Here is a 25,767-nt window from a genome sequence, read left to right as displayed (position 1 = left end):
ATGCACCATCCCCTCCACTCCAAAATTTTTGTATTTATTTTTTTGGCAAATGGGCTGAGTGGTGATAGTGACGATGTTGATCTGCAAAAGAATGATGATGCACTAAAGAGGATGTTGATGGTAATGACAATGACGTCGCTGCTGTAATAACGATTGTATTGTGATGATGTTAATATTAAACAAGATAATGAAGATGAGAATGATGATTATGAAGAGAAAGCTGATGATGATGAGGAGGATGGCAGTGTATTAAAGACAGCGTGGCATGAAAAACCATGGAGAAATTCATCCAGTTAATGATCCCAGAGATGTAAATCTATTCATGAGCTCCTCATGTGAAGAGTGTGGAGCTGTCGCTCCAACAGGCTGACGGAGTTCAGTGATTGGACTTTTTTTTTCTGTGTGTATGACTAAAGACTACCCAGGAGCTGTCGAGTGCTCTTCAAATGGCCATCCACTGTTAACCTACACGGTTAAATAAGAGACTGTTCATCGCATCCTGCTCACTACAGCCGCCTTCAAACGTCTTCAAAGTATGATGGAGTGTGGAGGAAGAAAGACAGGATGCTGGTGCTTGTGCGCATATAGAATCATACATTAGACCATCTGCCTTTAAAATGTATATGGAAGTTTAAACAAACATAAGTCATCAATGTGTTGTTATGAAACAGCTGAAAGCTGAAAAATAACTACCTTTTTTGCTGAAACTGTCACTACTTACTAATTGACATTATTTACTACTCGTAGTGCTTCTAATTTCATTTGCTTAGAACCTACCACATCTGAAGGATAACTACCAATCGGAGCCAAGGCATCTCTACTGCAGCTGTTAATCACTGCTCGTGAACTGCCAGCTCGTTCTCTTTCTGAAGTTGTCAAATACCGCCACTTTTGCAGTGATTTCGCCATGAGATCCTGACTCCAAAAGCCACCTTTTGTGGCTTTATGATACACTGCTGTCAGTTCAGAGCGCAGCCAGACAGAAAATGTCACGTCCACCTGATTCGCCACTGCCTGGTGACAGGTTGAAACACTCCTGGTTAACAAGATTATATATGGAGTGCAATGGTCCTTATAGGGCAGGCGGGAGGGGCAGCGTATGGGTTCAACTAACCCCAAACTTTAATGCAGGAGTCCGGTGTTTGCTTCCTGTCTGAGTGGGATGGGTTTTTTTTCTGTACCTTACTATATACCTCTTTTTCCTAAACCTAACCATTTGTGCCAGCATGTGCATCTGTTGATGTCCAGTTGTTGGTTGCCATGTCTTTTTGTTGCCAAAACCTAACCACATGCGTAATCCCACCATGTGCTTTTGTTTACATCATGGTAGTGGCATCCTGGAACATCAGCAGCAACAGACACCAAAGCATGCCTAGAATGTAATATGTAGACGCGCAACTCCACTGCAAAGTGGTGATATGTCGACTTGGGATGAGAACATGTTCGAACTGAGGTCAAACTGTAAAACTTGGCAGCACTGATCAAATATTAGTCAATAATCTGTCATTGCATTGCCTATTGATCACCTGTGTTTACAGAAACATATTTTAGTGTACTGTATGTCTATGAAATGAGAAGGATTCAATGTGCTTTAAGAGTCGATCATTTTAAAAGCAATTGTTTCAAGGCAAGAGAGAGACAATCACAAAATTAAAACAAAGTATAAATAAACAATTGAATGAAAAAAAAATGTAATTTTGGTGTTAGTTAAACATTTCTTTATGGGGTGGGGGTTGCACTGAGTCTAACACACAAAAGACTCAGAGAAAATGCTGATGTTTGGTTTACTTAGAATATAATGTAATGTATGTATTTATTCATCTGACATTACTTTTATTACTGCTGGTGTGAACATTTAATGAGACTTTTGTAGGTTCAGCTCTCTTTTCCTAAAAACAAATGTTCATCTTTCACATCAGACTATGACAATTACTCCAGAAAACTTTTATGCTGAATGCATAATCTGCCACATTTATTAATACAAGTATTTAACATTAAAGAGGATTCAATTCAATGTGTAATTCAGCGTCCTTCATTCTCCTTCAAAGTCTCAATGGAGTGATTAGGCCTTATCTGTCCAGTCTACCATGAGAGGGTAACATGACTTTACTGATCACTGACCAGCACTGATGTAAATTCCACCCAAAAATAGCATCCACTCTGGCAAACCTGCAGCGGCGACTGCATCCGAGACTGAGCTCCGAGTTTTAATTGTTAATAATATCAAGTACACTTCATAGATAGAGAATGTGTTTGTGGAAGGAAATTATAAACTCTGTGATACATTTATTACATTGAGATCAGGAAATTGAAGCCATTGCTGGAGCTCCGACAGCCCAGGAGCAAAGTGGCCACTAATGTTGAGCTCAATAACACAGCACAGGGCTAACAGATAAATATCTGGGGGCTAAAGCCATCTGAGGCAAAATCTCGATTGAGGGATTTATAAATTAAATTGTTGTCCCGACAGGACAACATGCCACCTGTTTAATCAAAACATTATTGATTGTAAAACCTAAATGACTATGAGAAATTATAGGAAAACTGTGATTAGTTTTATTAATTACATAAAGTAAGGAGTTCCTTTACGTATCCTCTTGGACTCCAAATATTGAAAAGTGCATTCTAATGAAATAAATGCATTTTTGTGAGGCCTCCAGATTTTATATTCTGGCCCAAAATTTAGAAATAATTCTAGTATGGTACTTTGTTGGTTGTAATTAGGCTGGTAATAGTCTGCATTGCATTTATTATCAACAAATCCCAAAAAATCTGACTCAAAAGCTGAGTAATCAAAAAAAATATATCTTGTTTGCTATCAATATGTTTAATTATAATTATAAAATGTATCACATGTTGCGTATTAAAAGTTGCATCAACAGAGATGTATTTTGGACTGTTGGTCGGAAAAAATAAGCAATGTAAAGACATCAGTTTGAGCATCAGGAAAAACTAGGCTGGGGGAATTTTTTTCTGACATATTAAAGACTAATGGAGACAAAGTATGAGGGCTTCGACATTCTCTACACAGGTGAGGCAACAAAACAATAACAAGTTGTGAAAATAGTTGAAAAAAAGTCTAAACCAAGGCACTCCTCTTATAATACAAAGCTTTATTATCAAGGCTAGTTCATGTGGGAAGAGATAAAACCAAGCCAACATGTTTCAGCCACACACAGTCTTCATCAGGGTATGACAAAGAAAAAGGTGCAACATCACTACGTTACCTTGGTTGTTATTAGTCAGATGAATATCAGCTGGTGGAGGAGCAGGCCCGGTGAGGCTACCACAGAAGATCTGTTCACACAACAGCCCAGTGCAAACGTCTGTCAACAATTTAACACATCAAATAACTTGCAGTTTATGAATAAAAATAACATGGTTACAGTGGTACCATTTTAAACCATAAAAAGAAATAAATGTAATATATCGTGGAGCCCTTAAAGAAATAATTTCACATTTAAGACCAACTTGAGAACAAACAATTAACTGAGGGTACAATCTGAGTATAAATCAATCAAATAGTGAAAACAATCAACAAATCTAATTAGCCCTTTAAAAGAGAACTGGTAATTCCATACTCACTCAGCTCCTAATACACTGAGCTGCCTTTGCGCTGAATGCTTCGGGAAGAATCTAAATATCGATACCTCACTGTCAGTACGACAGCAAATCAGCGAGTTTCCCAAAATTTCAGGAGGGGTTTACAATGGAGATATTTAGCAGTGAGTGTGTTTGTCTGGCTGCTGAGCGATGCCACCCTGACGGCTGGTGAGCGCAGGACGACGGCTGACTGAGAATGAATGTGGACAGCTGAGCAACCGCGGGGCAGCCCCGGCCGAGGGTCGTCGTCTGATGACCTTGTGCTGTCTGCCGTGGAAAGCTGATCTGACAGCATGAGGCCCGAGGCCGCGAACACACATGTGGTGAGCACAGATAGCCACCAGGACGCAGGCTTACTGACGGACAGATGTGGTGTCAGAAAGACTGTGATGACTGGGAGGCGTCGAGCTGTTAACGACGACGCTTTGCTCGTCAATTAAACAATTAGTGCTGTCTTTTTTTCTTTTGAATTGGCAGAGCAAAGATAGTCCGGTGAGTAGGCGAGAGTGTGACACATTCAGCAGGTCAAGAGTTCAGACCCTGCAGTCAGTCAGTGCTGAGCGTGAGATATTGAGCTCCTGAGGTGTTACCCTCACACCCGTGCCACCCATGGTCACGTCTTTCTGGTTTTACATTTTACAGACTTCATTTCAGGGCTGTTACTACCTCCTGTCCCGATTCGGAGGCAAGACCACTCTGTTACCCCTTTCTGCCATCGGTCATCATATACCAGCCAGTTCTCACTCCAACCTCGTCAAATAGCGCTGCTCTGTCAGTGACTTCCACATGCAAGCATGATGCCAAAAACCACCTTCAGCGTCCAACCAGAACGCAGCTGAATGGCGTCAGATGAGAACACGGGAGGACAGAACCAGTGGCGTTGTTACTAAACACTGGCAGGCAGCCGGATGGCATCTGGCGTGTCCACATGCAACACGCATGGGCGGTGTCACTTGAGAATGTAGCCGGACAAAACCAGTCGGAGGTGCACAAAATGCTGAAGGACAGCGTGAGGTAATAACTCTGCTGGTAGCCAAGTAATATCAGGAATGTGAGTGTGCTGATCGGGTGGGTGGGGAGGTGGACAGATCCCACAAACAACTGGCATTGGCGCTGGAGTCTCGAGTTAACTTCCTGTGTGTGCGTGCTTTTTCTTTTCCTACACTTTACCATGTGCCTCCTTTGCCTCAACCAAACTGTCAGTGACTTTGTTGCCTAATCCAAACCATCGCGACAGTCTGCGCTGTTGTGCAACCATTACAACCATGCTGCTTCTTCCCATCATGTGCATTCGTTAACATCACCATAACAGCATCCCGGAGCATAAACAGCTGACACAGAAGTGATACGTGATAAGTATCTTATCTCCTTAATACAACCCGTCTTCTCAATACTTGTAGTGGGTGTTGAAAGAGGTTTTGCTGATGCTACCATTACATTAACAGAGTCTTGCTGGGTGGCATTTATTACTCTAGGATTTGACTTTTGAGTTTCGTTGAGGCCAGTCCAACATTATCGTAATGTAACATTATTTAAGCTTGACATAGTGCCATCTTTGTAGCCTATGTAGTTCTCCCAATGCCCCCAACAACAATATACATGATGCTGTATTAATCCATAAGGGAAAGGCAAATCTAGGATCACAGTGGAAGGCAAAACCTTGATCTGACTGAACTTTATACAACAAACCTTGACTTCCAACTTCAGAATGTTTATATGTGTCTCAAAAGGTCCAGACAGTGGGATTTAAGAGGCAGATGGAAAATGTCATGGATTGATCCATCCTTAATAACTCGGAGTGAGGACGCCTGGAAATTGCTCTGCCAAGTGACACACATCTCGCTGTTTTCAAATGGTGCTGTGCTTTCGGCATTTTAAAGTGCTGTGTTGTGGTGTATTTTTAACATGCAGTCTCACTTTAAAGTTTAGGAACCGACCACAATAATTGGAAAATTGCTGTAATGCTGAAATTAATATTCTTTTGCATGTATGAACTAAGATTAAATAAAGTCCAACAAGACCAGAGTGTTTAAATCCCAGTAGAGTCCCAAGAAGCTGCAATATTCAACCACCAATACATCAGATTTGCACATAACATTTCAATAACGCTGTGGTTAATATGTGGGCAGGCACAAAATCCAATTCTGATCAGTAAAAGGTCATTTTTTGTCTTAAAATACCCAATTTGGGGGCCCAGTCCCAGCTAGAAAATGCTTCAATGTTCATTGATGTCCAGATGACATTGTTTAGTTAACTTTAATCTTCTTGTGCTTGAATCAGCTGGAAAACAGAAGTAACACCTGCAGAAGGTATCAAACAGCAAGACAACAAACAATAAGCTTCTGTTTGATGTCCCACTTAGAATGACTCCACAAACAAAGTGACAGCACTGACAACAGCAACAAGGTCAGCAGGGTTGCACTTTGGGAGCCAAAAAACACACCAGGCATTAAGATTTAGGAGACAACTGAAAAGAAATGGAAAAGCCATGTGAGGAACCAGACTATAACCACTGAAGTTCACAAGTCCCTTCAATTTTGCCATTACTTTTTAGGACTGCAGCACAAGACAAAGTGGCCCTCGGGTTGATGAAGTTCACCTAATAAAGACGTCCAGGAAATCAGTCGTGACTTCATTACTGTTGGAGGAGCCCTGTGAAACATCACGACCTCACAGCAGAGATTTCATTTGTTTGCTTTTAGCTCCTGTAGAGACACTCGCGCATGACTAGCAATCCATGTTTTACATGATCCCATCAGCACAACAAGTTACAATTGACAATCTGAAGTTTGCTGAGTTGACTGAGTTACTAAAAGATACTAATATTATATCTTGAAGAAACAAAGTATTTCTTGTCTTGATTAAAAGAGCCATGAGAGAGTAATCCTAACTGTGAGGAACTAACGTTAGATTGATAACTAATGATCTTTGAGATTGTCTCTGTTTTGGAGCCAGCCTCAAGTGACCATTAGAGGAACTGCAGTTTTACTTCCATAATGTCTTCATAGTTCAGTCTCTTAGGTTAAACTCGGGTCTGACATAGAAAGTTGATAGATTTGCAAAGTGTATATGCTGCTGTTCATTTCCAGTAGAAAAAAATATCATTAGAACCTTTATCTGACATATAAGTTGAATTACATTCTTGTCAATAGACAGTTTCCATGTCCAGCTGATATATTTTCTCCATTATATTCTCCCTGTAATTTCTACCAAATTAAATAGTCATTGTGATGCACGCCCCTATGAGTTTGCCGTTACAAATCAGTCTCTTTCCAGTAAATTATAGGAAACCATGGGATCGTTAAAATGAAGGCACTTAAATAAATTGGCTGAAAGCAATACAGACTGCACTGACTCATGCCATCAGAATAACTTGAAAGAAGTTGCACCTCTGCTTTAGGGGCTCCCTATAATGTCCATAAAATATATATAAGTCAGATATATTTAAGGAAAAATCATCTGCAGCTCCTGTTCTGCTTTTTTCCTTTAAGCTTGTTAACAACAGCAGCTCCGAGAAGAAACCCAGAAAAGACGAGGAGGGTTTATCCCTGCGAGGCTGTGAAAGCCCATAACGTAATTCCTCTGACAGCAAAACGCCACCGGCGCCCCTGCAAGGGAAACACGACTGAACAGTTCAAGAGCGTATGGATGAAATTTAATCCACACTCTTCACCTCCTTCAATACGCAGGCTGATTTAGAGCCAAGTGCACTCAGCGGCAGTCTCGGCGGAAGCACTGACAACAAACCTGGAGAATACACAAGCATCTGCAGTGATACATTCAAACCTTGTTACAAGGCACCAGAGGTTTCAGTCTCATCTTGCAAATTTTAAAGGAACTTTGTGAAATTTGAAAAGTTTTATGCTGTAGTCAGCAAGTTGTGTTTATACTAAAGATGTATTAACAAATTACCTATTAAAGTGTCTTCTGTCGAAAACGTAAATGCTACAGATGAATCCTGTTTTTTGGAGGGAATGAAACTTCATGAATTGGGCATTGAAGAGAAAGCAGAACAACTGTGTTGTGGAGAAAAAGCATCAATACACATTTAAATGTTTTTATTTTTTTGTCCCAATGCGGCAGCCCACTGCAACATGGTGCCTTATTGCAGTTTGGATTAACAATAAGCACAAAATGCAAGCCTGAAAATGATCTTTGTTACTGATTTCTCTGTGATATTGAAGGATTTACAGATGCTTGGAGGTGTAAGCAGACCAGCAAGTTGCCAAAAGAAAATGTTACATTACACAAATATGTTACATTCATATGTTTTATATGTATCATAAACGTCTCTAAAGTAACACAGTGTATGATCTGTCTTATCAGAGGTGAAGGGTGTGGGGTATGCATGGCATGGAATTTGCCAAGCTGCAGACCACTGTTTCAGACCATCAAATATCAAAAGTATTGTTTTTTAATGAGCTATTGCTATTTACAGCGGCTTTTCAGCCACCAAATGTTAGCATTTTTAGCCCACTTTTGCTGTTTTTCCACCAGGACAAGTGCCATGAGAAGCAGGTTTGTTTGTTTGTTTGTTTGTTTGTTTGTTTGTTTGTTTGTTTGTTTGCTTCTCTGGCAATGATTGTGCAATCAAAACCAGGTATTTTAGGCGAAAAACAGGCTATTTCATAATCACTGTCACATTTAATAGTTTGAAAGAGGACTCAAAACACCAAGCAAGAAGGTTAGAAGAACAAAAAGCAAGCTTTAATGAAATTAAGCTGATTTTAAAACAAAGAGACAAAAGCAGCATTAGGCAACAAAACTAATGGGGCAGGCTGAAGAGAAACAAGTTTGCATGAAAAAATGAATGAAAAAAGCACAAAAACTACGCTGAGAACAAACCAGTGCACGGGGAGCACAAAGTCCAAATATACACACAGAGCAGGGCATTAACGAGGGACAGGTGACGCTAATCAGGGCAAGGCAGACAATCACTGAGGTGGGAAAACACACAAGTAAAACTAGACATGACACACGAGGTGTTAACATACGAAATAAATCAGGAAACAAACTAAACATGGATGAATAACATGCAAGGAAAAACACAAACAGAAAACCTGAAGTCCTGAAGATAAAGACTGCAAACAGAGAGCCAGAATCTTGACAATAAAGCATTTTTTCTGCCTAAACTGAACCAAAACTTAAACCCCAGCCTGATTGAAACATTAAGTTTCACCATGTCAACAACATAATAACGTACAAATGTAACCTATCCGTGGTTTGCAGAAACATGCAATGATAACAGACGACTGGATGTGAGCAGACAGTTAGTTATTAGTTATTATTATCTTACAGACTATGTTGTTTAACAGCGAAGCAGAATATTTAATGAACTCTTTGCTTTCCAGGAAAACATTAAAAGGGTGATCTAGCACAACAGCAAGACTGTGCACAGACATTTCAGGGGACAGGTGCTCATGCAAAAAAAAGATAAATGAACAATCAGTGGCTCATCTTTTACCAAGACCACCTAGCTGTAAACACATGGACCTCCATTAGCACATGCGCAGTAAAACATCTATCAGTGCATGCGCACAGGAGATATCAGCACACACTTCTGTTTTATTTCCCGTGAAGTAACGAATGGATTCAAAGATGTGGGAGCTGCCACACATGAGGGATGTTGGAAGATGATAGTCCACGACTTCTCAAGGGAATTGTGGACTCAACTTTTGTAGAGTTATCTGATGCAGTAACATCTCTTGTAGCGCCTGCTGCTTCACGCCTGATGGAGCCAGTTCCTCTTAGCATCATGTGACCTGTAAAAGTGAAAAAAGTGTTTCAATTGCAGTTTTGCGAAATATTGCTTTTTCAAATCACCTGAAATATCACCTCGTAAAAAAAAACAAACTTCTTTGCGATTTTTTTTTTTTTTTTTTAATTTCCATGAGACATAGTTCATATTCAGAATTTCAGTTTGTGAATTCTGAGGGTTAATGGAAGCCGCATTCAAACAGGATTCAAAACATCACTAAAATAACCTTGGGGTAATCTAATAGGACACAAAAGGAGAAAACTTGAAAAAAAAAGAAAAAAAAGTTTGTTTCAGACCTGACTGTACAGTAGACGTCAGCGTGTTTCACTGTCTGCCTAAGAATAAAAAACACACCTGCTTATTGTCTGCAGTGGCCGCCAGCTGTGGGCCCCTCACACACACCTCTGTATTCCTGTGTCGCACCAGGCCTTTGATCAGGTAATTGCCCCCTCGGCCCCCGGAGTTTGCATCCACCATATGTCGCTATGGCGACCACCTCTCCAGCATCCATCTGTGTGCCCCCTTCACATCCTTTTTAAGATGGACTTATATGTTATGAGGCTGTGAGTGATGGAGGAAAAGGGCAAAGTGGTGCTGCAAGAGCCCCGACCACTTCAGCAGCAGTCTCTCTGATGAATGTGTGTGTGTGTGTCTGTCCGCCCACCACATTCGAGACGCTCTCCATGTCAGTGTCACCCCCTGGAATGACGAAATGCATTTTTTTCACGCTGTAATAAGGATTGTCTTTGTTTCACAGTCAGCCCTGAGATACAGCAGAGCCACACACGCATGTTATGAGAGGATCAGAGTGCAGGTGGAGCTCAGGGGAAACACTTTGGGGGCTCGGGATGCTGTTTGAAGACACTTTGAGGAGGATGGCACATCTTCTATTGCTCATTCTGTGAAGATTTTAACACAAAAATCCCACTGTGATTAATTTCAATTCACAAATATTATACAAAGACAGTATTAACCCCTTAACATTGACATTTTCTCCTTTTAATTCCCCTTTAAATAACTCTAAGGTTAATAAACCATATTTTTCCCCACACTTTCTGACAAGATCACATAAAATATTCTATTTCATTTTTCCCCCAGCTCTTCATTGAAGTTTTATGATGTTTACATAGCATTAAATATTCAAATGTTTTGCACCTTTCTATCTTATTTAAATATTCTAGATGTAATGAGCATCAATTTGAATTTTCACCAATATAATGTGGGTTTAAACAGTTCTTTTAATGCCATTGATCGGTCAGTGGGGATGAGGAGATTAATTAGCCACACACAAAGACAGAGAGACAAAAAGCAAACCCATACTTAAAAGCTACACCATTACATCCTCCCTCTGTTGACAGCTTCCACTGGAAAAGAGTCACATTACGTGTCTTGCTTGAGAGCAATGGCATTGTTAGGTCTGGGTCTCTGAGGCTGCAGCACAGAGCATCTTATTAATAGACATGGATGTAAATATATAGCCTTTTTATATAGAGAATAAACCAAATATATTTTTTAAAATCTAATCTCTAAAATATAATAATCTGTCATACCATTGCGTGCATTAAAGTCTTCAAAAATAATATGATGTACATCAAAAATACAAGTTTTGGGTCCTCTGTGTCATTTAAGCAGTGCATTTTGTGTATGCAAGTGCAAAAGAAAGAGAGAAAGAGAGCATAATGTGGACCTCATTTTAAATGCAAATTTATATACTGCAGGGTCATTAAGTTGTTCATAATACATTATCATTTATTAGTTTATTATATTTTGTATCATTAATTTAACATTTCAAAGTATCTAAAGAAGACAAATAAATGTGGTGCACTAAAAAGTACAATATTTCCCTGTGGGAATAGTGAGTAGCATGAAATGGAAATTTGTAGATCATAGCAGTTGCAAATTTTGTTTCTCCTCAATATCAGTATAAATAACAGCTATGTTTATTTTAACATTGCAATTCTTATTTATGAAGAAAGTTTAAAAAATAGAAGGTAAATAAGATGCTAGATTGAAGCTTAAAAACCATTGAAATAGAGCTTTTTCAATGAAAAACTCCTACAGAAGTCCAGGCTGAGCCCCCAATGTCCTCACATCCTAGGAACAGCCCTGGCACTGCAGTGGAGACCAGATGGTTAATGTAATAATTTCAATGCATAATAAGTAGTTTGCAGGTGCTGGGTGACAAGAAAAATCATATCCATAGATGTGATGTGATGTGTTTTTTTTATATTTCAGTGCAGATGTTAAAGAGCCCATTACAGTTTTCTAATGAGACAAAAATGGAACTGTGTCTCCTGGATAAGAGCTGTAGCTAAATGCTGCCGACTGCTTTCAATCTGGATAATTAATTTCCAATGTTCTTATTGCCACTTACACAATATCAGTATTGGAACATGTGAAATGAAATATATTGAAATTTAAAGATGGGGTGCATCTAATGGTATTTTTATTATCCAGAAATTCCTTATTTTTTCAATTAATAGACTATAGTTTCAGCTAAAAAAAAAAGTGTTATACGTTGTTTTTCTGCCTTTCTGCCTTTATTTCTTGGCTACATTTTAGCTCATTAAATGCCCTAAATGATGAATCAATTATTGGTTAATTTTTTGCTTATTGAGTACTAATGTTGAAGTCAGCCACATGCACATGACCTTTTTTCGTAGTTTACCGCTTAATTTAGTATTTAAAATAGTGAAATTAAAATAAAAAGTGTAAAACAAAGAAATGCAGCATTACTTTTCTTTTCTTTTCTTGTGTTTTCTTTCTTTTTGCCATTAATCGATTAATTGTCTGCTGATTGAGAAGGCTACAATATGTTGAAGTCACACAGACACATAAGATGCACGTTCACTCTTTCCCTCATTTTACAGTTTTTTTAGAAACCATTTTGCAGAATTTGAAAGCATAAATTTGGAGATAAAATTACAAATGACGACTTCTGAAAAATGTATGAAAAAGTATTTCTTTATTGAACATTACAGAACAGGATGAGGAACATGGAGCTTCAGTCAAACGATCACAGTTGTTTTCTATGCATAGGCTACAGACACCTGTGGGAATATTTCAGGACGATGGTGATGATCGACATTATTAATCGTTGTGAGCCCTGTTTTCACTCAGAACAATCTCTTTATGTCGCTTTTTAGGGGCTGCCCCTCCGTTCACCTGCATGACGATCACGGTCTGCAGAAATGACACTTGATTATTTTCTTAAAAGCGCTCTGAAAGTCTTTGTTAAAGTACGCGTAAATGATGGGATTGAGCAAAGAGTTGGAGTAGCCCAGCCAGTTGATGACATCCTCCAGCCAGCGGGGCATGTAGCACGACTCCTGGCAGAAAGGCATGACCAGGGCGACGATGAAGAAGGGCAGCCAGCAGAGGATGAAGGTGCCCATGATGATGCCCAGAGTCTTGACCGTTTTGCGTTCCCGTGCCAGTGCGATCTTCCTCTTCGCCTCGGTCGCCTTCTCGTGCCTGCTCTCGAACAGCGGCACGGAGCTCGGGGTATTGGGCAGCGGCAGGTTGCCTTTGGAGTTGCTGTGGACCTCGATGATCTCCAGAGACTCGCCGTCCTCCGCGTGCTTCACCGCGCCGTTGACGCTCGGCAGCGGCCGCGGCTCCACGCTCCTCTTCCAGCTCTTGCCTTGCGCGTCTCCGGGAGTCTTTTTGTGGAACAGCGCGGGAGACAATGCTAAGCAAGAGTCGGAAACTTTCTTTTTTTCTGTTTTACGCACAGTCCTCCTGATGCGAAACCGGGCAGCTTTGAATATCCGCCCATATAAAACGAGCATTAGCGTCAGGGGGATGTAAAAAGCCCCAAAAGTTGAGTATATTGTGTACCAGGGGTCTTGCCTGATCTTACACGGCTTGGGGTCCGGCGTGTCCTCCTCCACGCTGCTGGGCTGGGAGCGCATGATTAACATGGGCGGCACTGAGATGGAGAATCCGACCAGCCAGGTGACACTGATGAGGACCGCAGCTCTCCTCGGCGTCCTCTTCTTCATGTACTCAATGGGCTCGGTTATCGCCCAGTACCTGTCCAAAGCGATGGCGCACAGGTGCAGGATGGACGACGTGCAGCACAACACATCCAGAGAGATGAAGATGTCGCACGGAATCTCCCCGAGAGTCCACCGGTTCAACACCTGGTAAAGCGCCGCCATGGGCAGCACCAGCACCGACACCATCAGGTCGGTGACCGCCAGAGAGCCGATCAGGTAGTTGGCCACATTCTGGAGGGAGCGCTCCAAGGCGATGGCTGCAACAACGCACGCGTTCCCAAATATTGCGCACAGGATGAGCGCGCCAAGCAGGAAGGATGTGGCCACTTGGTAACTCAGCTTCACCTCTTCGGGTTTTGGGGTTGTGTTGGAAGAGTTTTCAAACAGATACCAGGCTGTCGTGTTGTTTGTTCCCTCCATAGTTGGTAAACTCGAAGTGCTTCGTTTTTTTTGGAGAGCTTTCCTGTTACTTGATGGAGAGCCTGGTGCGCATCACACCGTCGCACTTCCAAGAGCGCATTGTGGACCGTGCAGCAGAGAGAGTCTGAACTGCGAGTCTCGGCTACTGACGGAGAATGATGCTGCGCATTTATACCAGTGATGGAAAATGCGTCATTTGTCTGTGAAGATGTAACAGAGGCTGCCTGCTTCTGTCTTTTCAGTCGGCAGCTCAGACAGTGAAGATGTGGGAGTTAGGCCATAGTTTAAAATAGACATGAACAAAGAAAAACTTAAATAAGTTTCCTTTATTTTTGTATGCTGTTCAGGCTGCAACTCAGATCAAGGTGCTGTTTTCGTTTTAATTTGATCTTTTGTAATTATTTGAATGTGATTTTTTTCGAAACAAGTGGATTGTTTTGGAATTTCGGTGAGAAAATAAGCTTTCGAAAATTTCCTTTGCATCAAATTGCACTTTTCGAGTCTTATTGATGTTAATGATCTGCGTTGCATCTACACTGTTTATAGGCTATATTAAAGAATAAATGAAACTGCATTGTATTTTTTTTCTTGAATGATTTTGATTTAGATTAGTAATAAATACAATAGTAACAACAATAAAAATAACAATATTAATATAACAATACAAATATTAATTTTTATAACTTAGTCTTATATGTGCAGAACTACTTTTTTTTCAAACACATGTATAATACAAGTGAAACGTTTTTCTCGTTAGTACATAATTTATTGTTTTTGTATTGCTGTATTCTTACAGTTTTATTACTATTAATTAACTTAACTGTTTTAGCGAAATAATATTCTTTCCCATCTCTTCAGCACCATGGTCAGAGCTCTGGAGCCGTCGGGTGTGACACTGCCACCTGGCGATGGTTCGCTTACATAACAATTACACAATGCTGAAAATAAATGAATAAAAAACGGATCACTGTGTCAAATTATTATATGCAATGTTGTGAAAACTGACAAGGTGATGGAAAATTTAAATAAACCACGACAAAAAGGGTTACACTTATCCTTTGTCTTTCACAATTCACAGATGAATGCTCAATTTACTTTTTTTCCTTTAAATCTAAGCTATGTATGTATAAGTAAAATATGGCAGTTACTACTCGTGCTATGACAACTTTTATACATTACAGAAAAAATGTGAGAGGCAACAATTCTAAAATGTAATTTTTTTTAAAAAAAAAGTGCTAATAAAAGTCACATTATTTTCTGGTCTGCCCCTGCAGCCTCGTGCAGGACAAGCCCGTTAATCTAAGCATGCAGGTAGGCCTAAAACATGCCATTAGCTATGTTTTTGCCCCATCCCTTAATTTATTTTAACTGGATTGATTATCGTTTTTGTCTTCTCTTTTGATTTGATTAATGTAGTGGGTTTATTTTTCATTGTTTTATTTAATTCATTTTCACGTTTATTCACTCCTCTTTTTTTTTTTTTTTTTTTGGTCTCTTCACCCTTTCAGCGTTTGAGAACGAAACGCCTTTACATTTTTTGGTCTATACGACTCTCCGTAGTGACCCAGTTTTTGTGACGTCATAGTTCCCCTTAAAGCGAGAAGGCTGCTAAAGTTTTCTTGTTTTTGAGCTCAGGGTTTCGTCGCTACAGCGACCCAAAAAGTCTTCCCAGCTGTCAGGTAGGCGAGTATATTTAATGAAAATACTCACTTGTCGAGTGCCATGATTTTAGTAGTGTCATTTTTTTCGCGAAAACACCACAAGAGACACTATTGTTGTTGTGGTGAACAGAGCTAAGTTAGCTAGCATAACATTGTTTTGATTCGGACACCGTGTTTGTTGGCTAGTTAATGACTGTAAGTTACATGTTATAACGTGAGAAAATGGTTATTACGCTGTTACAGTTTGAACACTGCGAGATAGACGGGATTATCCTCTCCACCTGCAGCTGAATCATCACCTGAATTTAACGTTACACTCCAAAACTAGCCTAATTTATGTTCACTTTATAGCCTGAGGGTCAACAGAGCATGATTATACGGCTAAGTATTTGAATTTCAAGGCAAAAAGGTCTTTTCCGGGCTTTAGTTCTTGATCAAATGTTATTACAATCAGCACAATCACAGTTTGGCGAGAAATTCTGCACCCTGATCTCAACCTAAACACCTTTGGGATGACCTGGAGGAAATACTTGAAGCCAGGCCTTATTATCCATCATCAATGACTAATGCTCTTGTGCCTGAATGGGACCAAATCTCTGCAGGCAGCGTCCAAAATTCACCGAAAGGTGAAGAAAGGTTTAGACTTATAATGTTCTGCACTGCAATCATAAGGAAGTAATGTCCAGGTATCCAAAAGCTGTTTTCATAGCGTGTGTCTCATTCACTTGCAGGATTTTTTTCTTTCTGAGTTCTTATGAGGTCCACTCTAAAGATAGCTCCATTAATATAAACACAGCCTGCAGCATCAGGTTACCACATATATAAATAACTGCCACACTGCAAAAGCTTCTATTAGGGCTGAGCAATATGAAGAAAGTCAAATATTACAATATTTTTACCAAATACGTCAACAGCGATACTGCAACAATATTGTAGAGGGACTATTGGTGCTTTTACATAAATATTTATACAATGAGATTTTTGATAAATAATTATCAGTAAGATAGATAGATAGATAGAAACTTTATTTGTTCCTGTGGGGGTCATTTGGTTTGCAGGATATCACAAAGGTATATAAGCACACAATGACAAAATCATCATAAACATACACATAACAACATCATGAAAGTCACACATACCAAAAAAAAACACAAGTAGACCTGTGCAGAAACAACAGACGGACTCATTCACACGCTTAATATATAACACTTGGAGGTGGGGAACAGACCAGACCAGCTGGGTATCATCTGAGACCAGGAAGAGGTGGCCACAGTGCATATGGGGATAAGGTGCAAGTGCGTTACTCATTTAAAAATTTAATGGCTTATGGAACAAATGACAACATGTTTTTTTGTGAAAAGAGGAGGGTAGTATTGTTACCCCGATGGCTATAGATTAAGTGAAGAGGCGAGGGAATGCCTCTGGTCCCACACAGTGTTATTTGTCTTTGTCATCATTCTGTCTGTGTAGTATTGTGAACATAATGATCAAGTGGGTAAAACAAAATTATAACAATAGCTAGAACAGCGGGTTTGTGGTTTTATTGGATTTTCACTGTACAATAAACAGAAAATATCATAGTATATGCAATCACACAATTATTATTTTTGTTATTATTATCAGAGCCCTTAAAAACTGAAAACAGATGGTTGTTCTGATTGAACAAAGACTTTATTGTAATGATACTCAAAGCCATTTTTACTAGAAGTATGAGCAAAAAGTATGAAATCTCTGTCAGGTTGCATTTAATTTCAATACTGTAGATAAGCAGTGTACACAGTATGATAACTGTTAATTTTCATATCAAAGTCTGCCATGAAACCAGTATCAAGTCCAGTAAGGTCAAATTACACTTTGCTGTGATGCAGCCTATAAAACAGGAAAAGACAAACATCTATGATATTTCAACATCTAAGATCAAAGACTTATATCACAGTATCGATATAATATTGACATATTGCTGGCTTCATTTATACCTGTCATAACAAAACTCTTTTTCCATGAAGCATGACGTTTCACGCAAAACAGATCTATATTTAAATATGCTTCACTCAGATAGTCTTGGCTATATTTATACGTTAGGCCGAGACACGTGAAATAACAGAATCTGATGTGATGAATTACAGTGTGTGAGCATTTCTGGAAACATTTAGTATACAGAAATATAATACTATACTAAGCCTCCATTTAAAAAAAAAAAATCTTTGTTATACTTTTCTTCAAATTAAAACCGACCTGAACTTAAACAAAACAAAGTAATTTCTGCCCCAGTGTGTAGTATAGTGCAGGCATGTTTTTTGACTGTCTTTACCACACCATCATCATCATCATCATCATCAACAGCTGGACTGAAAACCCAAAGACAGCCTGAAGGGAGAGAATCATGCTTCGCTGCAGGAGGTGTCGGAAAGGCATCATAGACTCAACATGTTTGTCGATGGTTGGTGAAAAGTTTGTGTATCTGATGTATTGGGCAATTTTGGTCTCATTTTTTTGCATGTATTGTTTTTTTCTCACCCAGTGAGCTGCTGCAGACATTATTTGTGAGGAATTTAGTGTTTGCTCAGTTTAGTTACATAGTTATCGCTAGTGCTGAAACACTTGGTTGATAAGTAATCAGTTTGCTACTTATCAGGAAATAAATCTATGATTTTGACAATTGTTTAACACATTTTATCAGCAAAAACTCCAAACATTTTGTTATTTAGCTTCTCAAATGTGAGGATTTACTGCTTTACTGTTCTATATTGTGTATCATTGTATCAGTCCACTGTTTTTCTCACATTTTAAATGATTAATCCATAACTCTCTCCAAAAAAGAGAGATTATGTGATGATTGCAATCATCAGCAGTTGCAGCCCTAATCATAACTGATATTCTATAAAGTTGTCAGGGGACATTAGGGCTGGATAAACTCAAAGATAACAGCTTGGGTTTCAGTCATAAAAAAGATGGCTGGCTATCAGTGTCGGGGAAACTGGGTCTGATGGGAGCTCTTCTCGCTGATTGTGTGCCCTCTGTGTGGAAGCAGGTTGAGGACACAGATGAGAGCTCAGCTGCTGTTTGCAGCATTTGGCACGTCAACGTGGACACACTGCCAGAGTGGATACTGACCTCAGTTCACCAGGTAAGTGTCTCAGCTCAGGAATCAAGTGTGTCCTGCTGACGGTCAACACAATCATTTAGTGGTGAGTAAATGTCTTCACAATGTTCACTTTTTCTCTTGTAGATTTACTGAGGTACACTTTATTATGTGTATTTCAGTCTATATATATGAAGTCATAATTAGTTTTAGACTCTTTGAATTATGCAATAAACCTGCATATAATGTGTTTAAGTCCAATTTTTATTAATTTAAATTAAATTGAATATAAATGGGTTTTTTAATGAAAAACATTTGTTGATCAGTAGATCAAAAGGAAGTGAGACATCCTTATATGCATAGGTTTTAGTTAAATCTAAATATAAAGTGAATGTTTGGATGTTTTGGTCTCTTGAGAAGACAAGACCATCAAAACTAGTGACGGTCCCAGTTATTATACTACAGAGTCAAATGGATTAGCTGTTTCCTTTCCTAAAATCTAAATGATTTCAGGACATTGATGATTTCTGTATCTGTGGTTTCTGTCCAGGCCCAGTGGACTGTCGGAAAACTCAACTGCCAGTATTGCGGAGCTCGTTTGGGCGGCTTCAACTTCAGTAACCGCAGCGAGTGTCCCTGTGGCCGAGACGCCACCGTCCACCTCAGCAAAAGCCGCGTGGATCGTGACCAGAAACACTACGTTCTCATCGTCCAGCCGAGGAGGACGAGGCCTGGGAAGGGTCCGGCTGTGCTGCTGACAGGCGGCTCTCAGGACAGACAGCACAGGGCTGAATATAACCGGACACCGCTGGACAGCTTACAGCTCAACTGTGCAGCTGTCATGTCCCACATCAGCCCTGCTGAGGCGTCTAATTCACTGACTGACGGTGAAAACACCTCCTTTTCTTTCAGTCCTCTGTACTGCATCTCTCACAGGAGACGCTGCAGTTTGGAGGACGATGCCACCATCAGGTCGTCATGTTTTTGTCCTTCAGGACCTTCGGTCAGTTCTTCTGTTGAGAGGAAACACGAGTCTTCACGCACACCTGTCTCATATCCCACCAGTCAGCAGACTGACTCTGACGGTGAGGCCTCAGTTAATGCAGCCGCCCGTCATTCATTTGTCTCTGGAAGGACACGGTCACCTCTGGATCGACAGCTGCTGCAGACTGTGGAGGACGTCGAGTCTTCTCCAGAGACAACAGCTGTCAACGAGGACGCGTCTGATTCAGCGCTGTTCCTCAGAGGGAGGTCCATCTCTGACAGTGTGGCCGAACCAGACGGGGAAGCGCTGGTATGTTGCTGATTGGAAATGAAGCTTCTTATCATATAAAAAAACTATTCTACTCTTTTTCTTTTTTACACATAATATACGTACATAATAAATAGTGACATACAGAGGAAGATTTGTTATGCATATAGGACCAGAATAGACTAAAGGAGCCCAGAAACCAGTTCACTCAGGTTCTCCTGCAGTTTTTTATAGCAGAGGTGGGTCATCTGGCCTGAAACAAAAATCCCCTCTGCTAATATTATGAAAAATATATACATTTTATGACATATAAGTGGGGAGCTCATTTTTATTGGTAGTCCCTTACCTGACGTTAAGAGGCATCCTAAAATAATAATGAAAAATGTAAAAATACAATAGATGAAGATAGAAGACACAAAGACAGAAAATGAAGATGATGATAGAAGATATGAAGATACAGTATGTACCATTGTGAACACATTAAGATAAAAAGGCACACTATATAGTTTAGAATATGCAACACAATTTCACAATATTAGTGGACAAAATCCAAACAGCAGGTGATGCAGGATCATGATGCAGTATGAGTATAGTCATTCTTAAATGAGGTAAAATTAGCCTTAAATCAGTGCCAACATTGTTGGTTTTCAATAAATCATTTCTTTACGCGTAAATTAATGACATGATGGAGACTCCATTATTAATTGTGGTACTATGTTCCACTGATGAGACGCTCTGAAGGAAAAAAACAGCCTGGCTAAAGGCAGTTTTCCTGAGTGGGATTGTGCAGAGATGTGAGCAGAGCCTTTGTCAAACGGTGACTTTTCTTACTTTCTAAATTGATATGAAACAGGATTTGTCAGGATCTGGGTGGACTTTCACTTCGTCTGCACAGTTTCCCTCATGTTCCAAAAAATATATAAGAAACAGGCAGCATATTACACCGCGACAAGAGAGATCAGGACTCAAAGCGGCACCTCTGTAGTGATTCAGAGCATTAAAGAATCAAAAGAAAAAAAGAAAAAGGCAAATGTGAAATAAACAAAAGTAACTCTTGATGTATGTGTCTTCTTAGCCCCAGGCATCGATGGCCTCCCCGGCCTCAAACAGACTGAGCAAAAGAGAGAAGAACCGTCTGAAGAGTATCAGGAGGAAACAGAGGAGGAGAGAGCGATGGCTGCACAGCCAGCTGGAGCAGGTGAGAGAGAAGGATTTAATCGTACAGTTTTGGCTCTGAATAGCTGGGATTAAACAAAAAAAGAAACGTAATAACAGCTCTATGACAGACCTACAACTTCCAGACTTTTTTCTGTTCATGGAAAACAATGTGCATCTTAACTGTTTCAAATACGATTCCAGGCAATTTAGAGAAGATATCAAGATGAGTTTTATTTGTATCGGTTATGGATTAAAACAACTCAAATTTACAAACCGAAAAATATGTTATTATTATTTTTTAAAATTCTTTTCAGTGTGACTTTAAGGATTATGTTGTATATTTTAGTCAAACATAAAAAAGAGTCCCATAAATTGAATCTGCAAATTGGATTGAAAATAAAACACTTAGTACAGTAAATTGTAAAAAGTTAAAGCGTCTTATTTTAACGACAAGGTGGAGGGATTTGTTGCAGTTGTAATAGTTTTTCAGGGATGATTATCAAGTAGCGGGTTGCAGAAAATCAAGAAAAATATGGGAAAATGTAATGTTAGAAAGGTATTTAGCCATAAAACAAACAAAAATCAAAAGAGATTATCACAGCATTTGTGACATAAATACTTATGTGAGGTTTTCATAACAGATGATTGTTTGTGTGTTTTTGTGTGTCCAGGCTGAGAGTGTGAGCGGGTCCCTGTTGGACAGTGAGGAGGAGGACAGAGAAGGCCTCACCTGCGCCGTGTGTCTCGACGTCTACTTCAGCCCGTACAGCTGTCAGCCCTGCGGCCACATCTTCTGCGAGCCGTGTCTCCGCACAATCGCCAAGAACCGACCGACAAACACGCCCTGCCCTCTCTGCCGCACCCTCATCTCACACACTGACTTCCACAGAGGTGAGATCAGCCAAAACACAATACTGGAATATAGATTGACTCTTTTTTCTATCCAATCCCAATGTCCCAATAGATTAGGAAATAGACAGAAAATTTATAAAAAACAACCTCTTATCCCGTGTGCTGTGCACAGGAGAAGTGGGTAAAGATCACAGACGAATAAAAACATATTTTTCACATTAATGGCAGCCCTGGACTTAACAGAAATGCCTCGTCGCTATTCTCCTTCCTCTTCAGAGCTCAACCAAACAGCAAAGACCTTCTTCCCCAAAGTGTACTACGCCCGCAAGCAGAACTTCCAGAACGCTTCGTGTGCAAAATGGCCTCTGCCCAGCTGTCGCAAGCGCTTCCGTACCTTCTGGGGTGAGAAAATGTTTGTAATTGTTGTATCAGCATGTTTTTTTGTTTTTCTTTTTGTTTCATTTTTTGTTTAATAAGTAATTCCAGTGTTTGATGGTGAAATCTCTGGATTATCCCGAGTAACCAGGATGCTGCTTCTGGAAAAAAAATATTTTTCAGTTTTATGGAGTCATAAGAGTGCCATAAAAAACAATAAATCTGTAAAAGAATAAACAAATGAATGTTGAAATATGAAGAGAATTAATTTAAAGAATAAATAAATGTGGAAAGCAAAACTGTAATGTGCATGTTCATGTATTCTCATATTTATTTGTTCACTTATATATTTATTTATTTTGTAAATTATTAAGCAATTATTAAATTGTTCACTTTTTATTGAATTTTTTTAATATACTGTAATTTATTTATTTTTATCCCTTTTTTTTCTCTTATTTTCCCTATTACTTCCCCTCATTACTTTTGCTATTCATTAAAGGGCCAAGCTGCCAATCAACAGGCTTTTGATGGGCCTTTTCTGCCCAGGCTGAGCAGGCACTTTCTGCACACATGAATCCTACTTTCGCAAGAGGGAAAAATAAAGAAAGTAGGGAAAATGAGAAAAAATATCTGCATAATAATAAATGAATTAATTGTGATTTCAATTATATTATAAATTACAAAATATATATTATAAAATATGCAAAAATTAGTTATTTATAAATGAAAATAAAAAGTATATATATATATATATAAATGAAGATTTACATAAAAACTAAAATTGAAAAACAAATGAAAACACTTTTAAAATTGACAATTCAACCGTAAAATCCACTTTACGAACAGTAAAACAGCAGTAATACAAATGTGGTAAAATAAACATTATTGCGTCGTGAACTTACTATATGTTAAAGGAGTATGGTATAAAAAATATACACAACACTACAAATACAACCAGCAGCAGCCATCTAAAATCACTTTGAATACTGACGGTGATTTTGTCTGTATAACCTCAGGAGAGCAGAGACAGGCGGCGGCAGGAAGACGCTGGCACTTTGGCCACGTAGGTTTCACGCTGGACGCTTTGGACTTCACCGACATGCGCGGCTGGCTCTTCGACATCGGCCTGGTCATCGTCTACATCCACTCAGTCAACTGGATCCTGGCGTTCCTGTTCTTCTGTTTCCTCATGTACTACTTCTTCTTTTGAGACGCAGAGGAGCGCTCGACAGTTTGTAAAACAGGTTCATCTTTATTTTCTTTGAAGAGAGTGGATAATGTGCGATTTTCAGGTTTCTGAGAAATTCACACGTGAAACCTGTTTACCAGTGGTAAAAATAACAGGTTTGCAGGTTTGAAATTTGCACAAATTGTTTGAAAAGTTTAGTCCGTTAACTGGCAACAAAGTTGCTTTAAAAAGCTAACTTTAAAAAGTAACTTTAAAAAGCTTACGACTACGTAGAACAGATCTCCTTTTTTCCAGTGTTAAGTACCAATGTTGTAAGTGCAATAATACATCTAAGGTGTCCTGATACAATGAATAAGACTGAAAAATGACGCTACTTGAAGCAGTCTGTTAATCCCGTTAACTTTGGACATTAGGAAAACCTCGCAAATTTGTGCAGGTTGGGTTCATTTGGTAAAATTGTAGTGACGATCAGACAGAAGAAGAACATGATTGGTCAATCATGCATGATGTAATCTGACGCTTTTGTTCAATAAGGAATAGCTTAACATTTTGGGGAAATATGCTGGTTCCTTTTCTTTAATAGAGGTAGAAGATTGATACTACTCTCATGCCACAAACGTTTTCAGCCACCGAAGATCCCCACGAAATCTGACAGTGACAGTAGCATGCAAACTGGAGATACGGAGATACGGGTAGTTCAAATGTATTTGCTGCACACTGAGAGGCATACGCATGTAAATAAGACACGATGCAGCTCTGTCTGAAACCTGGATTGACATCAGTTTTCACAACCTTAAAACCTTTAACACATGAGTGGATCGGTTTGATTTCTTCTGAAATTATGAACAAAAAGCAACAAGCAAGAAATTGGTCAAACGTGAAAAGAAAATGGCAAAGAAATGAAGAGTAGTTTTTAATAGAGGAAATTATTAGAAAATTAGAAAAAAAAACAATGAAAAATGTTTAGAAAACTATATTTATGACTATTATTATTACATATTTAAAATTATACCACAGAATATATATTTGTGTATGTTTTTTTTCTATTTTTGCTTTTTTTTAAAGTCATTTCCTTTTTTAATTGTTGTTTTTTACTTTTCTTTTATTGCAAACTTTACCTTTTTTTTGCAAATTGATAGGTTATCTCTTGTTGCTCATTGCATTCTGACCATGATTTTGAAAGAAATCAAGACTATTTGCTCAGGTTTCAAAGGGTTAATACAGGCATTAGTAATGCATCTCATCTGACTCTCTAAATGATAGTAAACAAGTTTACTTCCCAAAATATTAAACTATTTCTTTAATGTAGCGCAGGTGGGAGAGTAGGAGACAAACTGGGACTTTTACGAAAAATAAAACATAAAAACAAGGGAGAGGACATTGAGTTTTTGTGTTTTGTTGAGCAATACTGGTTGAAACTGTGTAGATTTAAGATAACATTTGAGATGCACTTCCAAGAAAGTTTTGCTTCTACTTGTACATGTAGAGAGACGCTCAGGAATTAGATATTTAAAAATGAAAGCAAGTAGCAGTTATTAATAAATGACTGATTCTGACAGGAGCAGAAAGAACAGACAGAGAATGAGAAACAAAAAAATGGGCTAAAATTTCAAAACTATTATCAGTACGGTGCCTTTGTTTAGTCTGTGCCTTCCGTCTATAACAATATGAAGCTGGAATCAAGTAGCTTTAATTTTTAGGTGTTTGTCAAAATACACTGTATTTACAGGAAGCCAGAAAACCATAAATTTATTATTACGTTTTAGTGAACACGAATAGTGTCTCTCTCTCAAAATGCTAGCAAAATTGAAAACAAAAATGGCAAAAAATGGCATTCATGTTGTGTAACTACACATCTGCATTTTTTTCAGCAGGGTCATTGTGATCTTAAGAAGAATTGAAGAATAAATTCACAGCATCTTTTTCTTTTATTTAAAAAAATGGCCTAAAGGGCTTTAGCCAAGTAAATCTAATATAAATGTATTGTTGTAAGGAAAAAAAATGGTTACATATTGTATCTTTTTTTTGTTTTGCTGTAATCATTTCAAGTTTTATTTGTCAGTACAAAAAATAATAACAGGTCAGGCCACATGGATGAGTTTGTGGAAATTATTCATGAATAAAAATGTCTCTAAATAGAAAACTTTTACAGATTGATGAAGTCTGTTTCTTCACTGCTTTCTTGACCAGTTTTCATTGGTTCTCTTTAGTTTTAACCAGTAATGTGAAAGTAAAAAAGGTGGAATAACAGCATGACATTCCCACCTTGAACATGCAGTGTAAAAGTGGGCTTCTGTTTGACAGATAAAGCTGGCGACTCGCCTTAACAGCCAGATATTTTTCTTCAAACACGCGCAAATAATGGACTGAATATAACCTGTCAATGTTGTGGCTGCAGTATTTTTGCTAAAAAATA

At 38.9% G+C, this 25,767-nt stretch overlaps 2 protein-coding genes across 3 annotated transcripts; one reads left to right on the top strand and one right to left on the bottom strand.

The window, feature by feature from the left end:
- Positions 1-12,528: 12,528 nt before the first annotated feature.
- Positions 12,529-13,900, bottom strand: htr1ab (5-hydroxytryptamine (serotonin) receptor 1A b). Its single transcript, XM_042509634.1, has one exon. The coding sequence runs from the start codon at positions 13,780-13,782 to the stop codon at positions 12,538-12,540; it is 1,245 nt and encodes a 414-aa protein (XP_042365568.1). The 5' UTR covers positions 13,783-13,900; the 3' UTR covers positions 12,529-12,537.
- A 1,472-nt stretch (positions 13,901-15,372) lies between these two features.
- On the top strand, positions 15,373-24,291 carry rnf180b (ring finger protein 180b). 2 transcript variants are annotated; one of them, XM_042508687.1, is made up of 8 exons: positions 15,373-15,461; positions 17,787-17,883; positions 18,475-18,570; positions 19,076-19,819; positions 20,853-20,975; positions 21,607-21,826; positions 22,064-22,189; positions 23,179-24,291. In XM_042508687.1, the coding sequence occupies exons 2-8, from the start codon at positions 17,827-17,829 to the stop codon at positions 23,370-23,372; spliced, it is 1,560 nt and encodes a 519-aa protein (XP_042364621.1). In that variant the 5' UTR covers positions 15,373-15,461; positions 17,787-17,826; the 3' UTR covers positions 23,373-24,291. The 2 variants fall into 2 exon arrangements, with proteins under 2 accessions (XP_042364621.1, XP_042364620.1); XM_042508686.1 differs by having other exon boundaries at positions 18,472-18,570.
- Positions 24,292-25,767: the final 1,476 nt, after the last annotated feature.

Source organism: Plectropomus leopardus, chromosome 20, assembly GCF_008729295.1.
Source record: "Plectropomus leopardus isolate mb chromosome 20, YSFRI_Pleo_2.0, whole genome shotgun sequence".
Classification (NCBI taxonomy): domain Eukaryota; kingdom Metazoa; phylum Chordata; class Actinopteri; order Perciformes; family Serranidae; genus Plectropomus; species Plectropomus leopardus.
This window is presented reverse-complemented; position numbering and strand designations above follow the sequence as displayed.